We start from the raw sequence: 8175 nt of genomic DNA, 5'->3' as shown, positions 1-8175 counted from the left end.
GCCCCTAGATTTAAGTTTCTAACCCATATTATTTTCTTTGTCTCTGAAAAACTTCTTTTAACATTTCTTGCAAGGCAGGTCTATTTGCAAGAAATTTTTTCATTTTTATTTTTCCTTCACTTTTGAAGGACGATTTCACTGGGAACATTCTAGGTCAGTATGTTTTCTTCCTTCAACACTTTAAACATTTCACTCCACTGTCTTCTTGCTTGCAAGATCTCTGAAGAGAAGAACAATGTAATTCTTATTCTTCCTCCTCTATAGGTAAGGTATTTCCACCCAACCCCCTACTTAGCTTCTTTAAAACCTTTTCTCTTTGTCTTTGGTTCTCTGCAGTGTGAATATGCTATGTCTGACTGTAGCTTTTTTAGTATTTATCCCGCTTGGTATTCTCTGAGCTTCCTGGATTTGTGATTTGCCGTCATTAACTTTGGAAAATTTTCAGTCATTAGTTCTTCAAACATTTCTTGTGTTTCTCTCTTTTCTCCTTCTGGTATTTCCATTTAAACCTTCTGTAATTGTTGCACAGTTCTTGGATATTTTGTTCCATCTTTATCATTAATTTGTCTCCTTTGCTTTTCACTTTTGGAAGTTTGTACTGATACACTTTCAAGCTTTCATTCTCTCCTCAGCTGTGTCCAGTCTACTGATGAGCCCACCCAAATCATTCTTTATTTCCGTTACATTGTTTTTCATTTCCAGCATTTTTTCATGTCATTGCTTATATTTCCTATCTGTTCTTGCATGTCGTTCACCTTTTCCATTAGAACCCTTAGCACATTGATCATAGCTATTTTAAACTCCTGGTCTGCTAATTCCAAAATCTCTGCCATATCTGAGTCTCATTTTGATGTTTGGTTTAGGTCTTCAGATTGTGTTTCTTGCCTTTTAGTATGTCTTGTAAATTTTTTTGTTGAAAGCCAGACATACTATATCAGGTCAAAGGAAGTTAGGCAGATTTAGTTTTATGTTTATCTGGCTAAGAGGCTGCATTATTGTTTGCTGTAGCTGTGGTGTCTGAGGCTAAAATTGCCTCTTGGGTCCTTGTTTTTGTTTCTCTTGTTGTCTTTGGATGTCCCTAAGTGACTCTTTAAATAGGGTCTGAGGTTTGCAGTTTTTTAGCAGCAATTCCCTACTATTACACAAAAGCCTTACTGATGTGGTAGTATGGTCGGGTGTGGGAGGAAGGAAAGCATTCTATAGTCCTCTGATGAGTGCTCAGACTTTTAGTGAGCCTGAGTTATTTCCCCTCTCCTATGTTGAAGGCTAGAGGGGGCTGGAGTTGGGTGTTTCCCCTCCCCAAGGTCAGTTAGGCTCTGGCAAAATAGTTTCCTTTGAGGGCAGATCTTGTTAAGAAGAACAGAGTGCTCTGGGAATATTTTTAAAAGTTACTTTTCCCTTTCCCCATGAAGATTTCTCAGATCTTCACAGTGAGAATTTATTAGGGTTCCTGAAGGTAAAACTCAAAAAAGTTGTGGGACCCCTCTAAGGCTGAACCCCCGAGTTTTTAGCTCTCAAGCAGGTCCACACAGAGCCTCCAGCAATTCCACAATTAGAATTTAAAATATTCCTACTGATATTTGCTCCAACTGTCATGTTGGCTTCAGCTGCTGGCTTCCACTCCTGGTAAACTGTGATCTTCTGGTAAGCTGCGATTCTCTCTATCCGTCTGTCTCTCCAGTTTTCAGGGCAACAGTTTGCCCAGTGACCTCAATTCTCTGATGGATCTAAGAAGAGTTGTTGGTTTTCAGTTTGTTCAGCTTTATTTTCTTACTGTGAGAATGGGAGCTTCCAAGCACTTTACATGTTGGACCAGAAACTGAAAATCCTTCAGCATTTCTCTGTAAAATTGTGCTTAAAATCTCTATCATAATTAAAAAGTGCTAGTGGCAAATTTTCAGGCTATTCTTATTCTCTGCAAACTCAGACAAATATATATATTTATTTTGTTTTGATCCTTGAAAGAAAAAACAAAGGATTTTTAATGTCAGTTGTCTGCTAAGCACTTTCTTTCCAATGATCTGCTTTTTTCCGTATGTTACTGTTCTTATAATACAATAGGTCGAAGGTGGGGGAGGAACTAAGGGTAATAATAAGACAAGAATCACGAATTGATCACAAGTTCTTCCCATATAATTTGATACATTCTAAACTATCTGAATCTGATGTGTTTCACTCTTTCAAAGCATCAATGCTCCATATTATTTAGTGGTAATCCAAATTTCAAGTTTTACCTTGCCTCCTCCTCAGTCACTGCCCAACTTCCTGCTTCCTACTAATATGGGTTAAGAGTCAAGTCGTTTGTAAGTCATCATCAGTCTACGCAGAAAGTTCTCCAAGGTATTTTGGATTCAAATTTGGACACTTACAAAAATTACAAGGTGAATGAATAAGACTGTTCATTAAGGATTATTTAAATTGTAATAACCTAAATACATTTATTAATAGGTGGTTGTAAAGAGGATGATTTAAAATTTTATCCCGCAGAAAACTTGGCTTTTTCAAATTCTGTTACTTAACAGGATTGATTGGATTATGGAATACTATTTTGCTCATTTGTAATTATGTGAAAACAAATTGGTTGAATATTACTGCTTTCCATGCTCATATATGTATGTGTGTGTATAAACATATATACATACATATTTCTTCACACATACATAAAATAGCATATTCTACACATTTTGGGGGCAAATTTAATGAATGTTCAAAAATATCTTCTGCTGATTGAATTATCCTTCTGCTTTAAACTTTTGAAATGCTCAAAATTTTTTTCAGTGATTTAGATTTGCTATTACAAAATGCTCTTGGGTGCCTGGGTGGCTCATTCTGTTGTGTCTGCCTTTGGCTCACGTCATGATCCCAGGGTCCTGGGATGGAGCCCCGCATTGCACTCCCCGCTGAGCAGGGAGCCTGCTTCTCCCTCTGCCTGCCGCTCCCCCTGCTTGTGCTCTCTCTCTTGTTCTCTCTCTCTCTGGCAAATAAATAAAATCTTTTTTTAAAAATGCTCTTTTTTTTGATGTAACAAACATTATACACTTTGGCTATAATTACTGGCTAAAGAGAATTTCTTACAAGTATAACGAGAAAGGAACTGATTGAAGGTCTCTGCCATTATGTTTACATACAAGAATGGGAACCCCGTGGGCAGTTCCAAAGTTGAAAATAGAGAATATATATGGACTTATATTAACATAATAGGCATTCTTGGATAGTTAAAACTAGCTGAACTGTGGCAGAAGCCCAAGTAATTATTACTAGCAGAGGCACAAATTTGGGGGTAATAGTAAGAAGAAGAATGGAAAAAAAACCCACCAACAATACTAATGCTAACATTTATTGACTGCTTACTATGTGCCAGGAATTGTTCTAAGTGCTTTACAATGTATTATCTCGCTGAATTTTGCCATAGTTCTGTGACATAGACATAAATGAATAAACTGAGGCACTAAGATTAAATAACTTGTTAGTGTCAGAGTCTGTATTCAAACTCACTCCTGACTGGCAAAACTATGTTTAACATTGAGTTTTCAGAATGTTAACTTAAAAGGTTTGTATTTTAGAGTCATCGTTTTCACAATTAAAAAACAAAACATGAGTAAATATTTTTGGTCCTTTCCTCTTTTCAGGCATTTCCAATGGTATTTTTAAAGAAAACATATCATTCAGCAACGTAAATCTAAAAAAAAACAAAAACACAACTAACGTTAAGATCAATCTTTATATTTTCACGGGACTACTGACCAGTTAAAATGAGGTGCTTTGTGAATCAGTTGTTAAGTTTAGTGCTATGTTATGTAGACCTTTGTTTTTACGCATCAATATAACTGAATCCACTACAGATATCCACAATAATATACAACTCAAAGCTGGATTGTAACAATATAACTAATAAGGCAAATGTGAGAAGTAAAATAATCCAGTGTCCAGTGGAAATATAAGGTCAATGATTCTTTGTTGAACTCAAAATACATTCTTTTTTCGTTTAAAAGACTGACAGCCTTGAAATAATACTTTCAAAGTCAAAAAATGATGTTTTATACAGCACATTGCAAAGTCAGGTTAGCAAACAGACGATACTGGCCGCCACCATATCGAGTTACTCCGGTTCAGCAATCTCCTCCTGGCCCAAGCCTGGGTGGTGGGTTTGGAGAATCCTTCCTCTTTTCAGTCTACACAGTGAATTAAAGGTGATCAGTCTCAAACTAAGGGTCTTCTTCCTTTTTTTCCCAGTCTAAGATTATTTTTGGCTCTCTTACAAACAACGAGAAAGTAAAATGAAAGTCCACTTAAAGCCATTTTCCTCCTCTTTCCCTGAATTTCTGGTTTATGCTTTTGTTAAAGCCACTTACACCTATTTGTAAATGCTAAGATAATTTCAGATTTTAAGATTTCCCTGCTACCTTAACTACTTCCCTTGAGAAGTTTACAGCATTAGGGGTTTGTTCGCTTTATATTTTTATTTGCATTTATTCAGTAATCAAACTTCATCACAGAAAAACTTAGTGAACAAGGAGAGTACCCTTGTGTTCATGCTAAAGAGTGCGGTTGGTGACATGGCCCGTGGTTGGGATAACCCGGCAAGAAAAACCCCACTGTAACACATCTAAGCAAAGGGTCGAAAAGGTTTTCTGCCGCGACGCGAAAAGTCCGCTTTGTTAAACTGGAGCTCAGCGGAGCTGGCGGCAACCCTGCACAACACAGCCATAGAAGAGAAAGAGAGCAGGAGACTCGCTGCACCGGGAGGAGGAAATGTGATGCAGGCTTGAGACCCAAAAACCGAAATCCCTTCTCAGCAGCGCCTCCCAAAGCCAGCCGCTGCTTTCCCTAGGAGAAGGCAGAGCGTCCCCAGACCCAGGTTGGCCGCACCCCAGCTCCTTTCTCTTTCCTCCGCAGCTGCACACAGACGAGCACGTGAGCGCGGTAGCGCGTCCCAGCTGTGCCTCAGCTGACCGCCTCCTGATTGGCTGAGACAGACGTGGGCTGGGGTGGGACTGGCCGCCTGCGTCGCTCGCCATTGGCTCTCAGGGAACCCGCCTCCCCTCAGGTGAGGCGGGCTTGCGTGAGCGCGAGCTGGGCTCCGCGGGCGGGCGCGCCCCCGACACTCTCCTCCCTCCATCCCCTGCGCGCCGCCGAGCGCGCCTCCGCCCTTGCCCGCCCCCTGCCGCTGCCTCAGCTCCTCAGTGCACAGAGCCGCCTGGTCTGAGGGGACGCGAGGATCGGCCTCGTCGCTGCTTCGGCCAGTGCGTCGGGCCGGGCCTTGACAAGCAGCCCAAGGGGAGGCTCTTCGGAGCTGGACCTGGACCCTTGCGATTGCCGCCTGCTCCTCCTGCTTGTGTTTTACGAGGGGTTTCCCGCCTTGCACCTCCCACCTCTGGACGTGCCTCCCCTTCTCTCCTCGCGTGTGGAGGGAGCCAACGCTTAGGCCGGAACGAGCCTGGGGGCGGCCGGCCATAAAGGCTTCGCGGAAACCGATTCGCCATGGAGGGCGCCGGCGGCGCGAACGACAAGAAAAAGTAAGCCCATTTCCTCCGCCGGCCGCGTTCTCCGCCGGTGCCCCCGCCCGCCCGCCACCACGGGCTGGCGGGCCGGCCTCAGCGTTCCGGGGTGGGGGGGGGGCGCCTTTTTGTTTCTGCCTCTTCTCCCCTCCCCTCTCCCCCAGCCTCGCCGGCCGTGCTCCCCCGCTGCCCACGTCGCCATCTTGTCGTGGGGGGTGGGAGACGCATCGAAAGTGCTTTCAGGGGCCGGGGGCTGAGCCCTGTTAGCCCTCCCTCCCTGCCGCCTGGGCCTCGCACCACCCTCCTGCCCGCCTTGAAAACCCGGCTTGCTTTCTACCCCCATCCGGGTGGACTTCCCCTAGCCCGAAAACCCCGGCAAGAGGAACGAGCCGCAGCTCAGTCGCCGCCGTATGCACCCGAGCTTCCGCTCCTTCCCGCCCCCATTCTCTCCGGTTCCATTGAATACTCGGCCCCGGGGCGGACCCTGCACACTGGTCCTGGCTTCCCAGTGGGCTCGGGGCCCTGGGTTTCCGACCGAGGGGCTCGTGTGGTCGGATGCGATCTGGCCGTTCGGTTGTCTAGCCGCGGCGGGGGTCTTTGCCTTTGTGCATTAGGGATTTGTCGCGGTGGCCTGAAGATGCTAACTTTAGTTTGCACGTGCAGGTTTTGTTTTGTTTTGTTTTAATTGCCTTGAAAAACTTGTCTAGACTGAGAGAGTAACGGGAATTTGGAGAAATCGTAACATTTTAAAGAGAGCATCAGAATTGGATACTTGTGTTTGTATCAGCTGTCAAGAGAGCCCAGACGTTATAAATTAATATGTGCCTCATTCATTCTTAAAAGTATCTTACTGAAAATGTAGCGGTTGGCTGAATTTAGGCGAACAGTATTAATGAAATTGAAAAAAACATGATCGCAGCAAATGAAATGTAGCATCAACGTTTTTAGAACACTTATTTTCATGAAAGTGAAGTATATTAAAGGAAAACCTTCTAGATATATCCGACGTAAATAATCATTTTGTTAGAACTTAATGCAAATTTTTAAAACACTTTAAAGTTTGAGTCTAGGTAGTACATTATGGGATTAAGAATTGTAAGTGGAACCAGTGGGATTAAGAGTGATTCCACACACACACACACACACACACACACACGCACAATTTGGTACACTTCTGGTATTTTAACCTTTGTGGAAATCATTTTAAGGAATTGGAGATTTATAATAGTTGTGGTTAGTAGACTGGCTTTACTCCTTAAAGTCCTTTCACTCTTCTGGAAGAGATTAACTTCCCTAATCAGTATCAGCAGAAGATAAACTTGTGTTGTTGCTGTTTTGTAGATACCATTTTGATCCTTATTTAGTGGAATGATAAATTCTCAGTTTGTGTACACCAGAGAAAGCTCTTATAAAATTCAAAAAGTGAGTAAACAGGTCTAGACTTTTAATTCCAAGAGTTAACAGGAATTAATTGCAATTAATTTTGCAGAAGTGATTACAGTGCTTTTGATGAAATGATGAGGCTGCTAGATTATAAACGTAAAGCAGATTACCTCCGTGTAGTGCCAATTTTCAGTCCTTATTATATGTTGAATCATACTTAATATTGTGCATCAAGTTATGCACCAATCCCTTTTTATATGCAATATTGTACTCATTTTTCCTTTGCAGTTCATCAGTTGGGATATCACAAGCAGCTTTAATATAAATGAATTAATTAGTTACTGTGCATCACTCCCAATTCTACACTAGTTCTTAGATGTTGCTCAGTCCCATCTGTTATTTTCAAAATATTCTCATTTGAAAATTAAGCAAACTTGGATCAGATTGAGTCATATTTCTTAATATAGAGATTCTTGTAACTGAAAAGTTACAAATAAGTTAATAAGTGGCTACACAACAACTTTTAGATGCTATTTTTTAAAGATTTTTTTAATCATTTTCTAACTAATAATTTTAAAACTTTTTGAAGAGGTAATTGAGAGATTACAGGGCAAGGTATTTTCTCCTTACAGTTTTTCCATTTTAAATGTGCTCTAGGGCCCAGGCTGGGGGGACAAATTTGTCTTCTTTAAAGGAGGTCTAGGAAAATAAAAAACTGAAGCATTGGAAGGAATCAGAACAGAGGATGGGTATGGTTATAATGGGTTTAACAGGGAATTTCATGTTGATTCCTTAGCAGTAGGTAGGGGCTGGACTTAATAGCACATTAATATCGATTTTTAGATTTCAAGGGAAGGTTAAGAGGTTCATGGTTCTCTTTCAGGTTTCAGGCCAGACTCCTTCAGTATCCAAAACCAGTTATTGGATCATTAAAGTAAAATTTCTGAGAATGGACATTTCTTAACTTCTTTAACTTTTGGTCATTAAAAGTCAAGAAGCTCTCTCATTTATTAGTAAGCTTTTTTCTTGTTATAATTTTACTTTGATTTTCTTCTTTTTTGAAGAAGAACATGCCTGGTAGCATAGGATCTGGACCCAGACACCTCTTAGTTAAAACTAACAGTCCAGTTTTTTCACTTGTTAGCTTTGTGAGCTTGGGCAAGTTACTGAATGCTTCTGAGCCTATTTCTTCCTTTTGAAATGATGATAATAATAGCAACCACCTCAGAGGTTATTGTGAGGATTAAATGAGGTAATGTTCACTGTCTGTCTGGTTTAGGAATCTTGGTAACAC

At 41.5% G+C, this 8175-nt stretch overlaps 1 protein-coding gene across 1 annotated transcript in view; it reads left to right on the top strand.

The window, feature by feature from the left end:
• The first annotated feature begins 5165 nt into the window (after positions 1-5165).
• The window catches only part of HIF1A (hypoxia inducible factor 1 subunit alpha), a 39364-nt gene continuing 36354 nt past the window's right edge, over positions 5166-8175 (top strand). Inside the window, exon 1 of the mRNA XM_006738543.3 lies at positions 5166-5516. Coding sequence (XP_006738606.1) covers positions 5482-5516 — 35 coding nt within the window. The 5' untranslated portion in view covers positions 5166-5481. The remainder of the gene's footprint in view (positions 5517-8175) is intronic.

This window comes from Leptonychotes weddellii, chromosome 9 (genome assembly GCF_054177405.1).
Source record: "Leptonychotes weddellii isolate Sample4059 chromosome 9, ASM5417740v2, whole genome shotgun sequence".
Lineage (NCBI taxonomy): Eukaryota > Metazoa > Chordata > Mammalia > Carnivora > Phocidae > Leptonychotes > Leptonychotes weddellii.
This window is presented reverse-complemented; position numbering and strand designations above follow the sequence as displayed.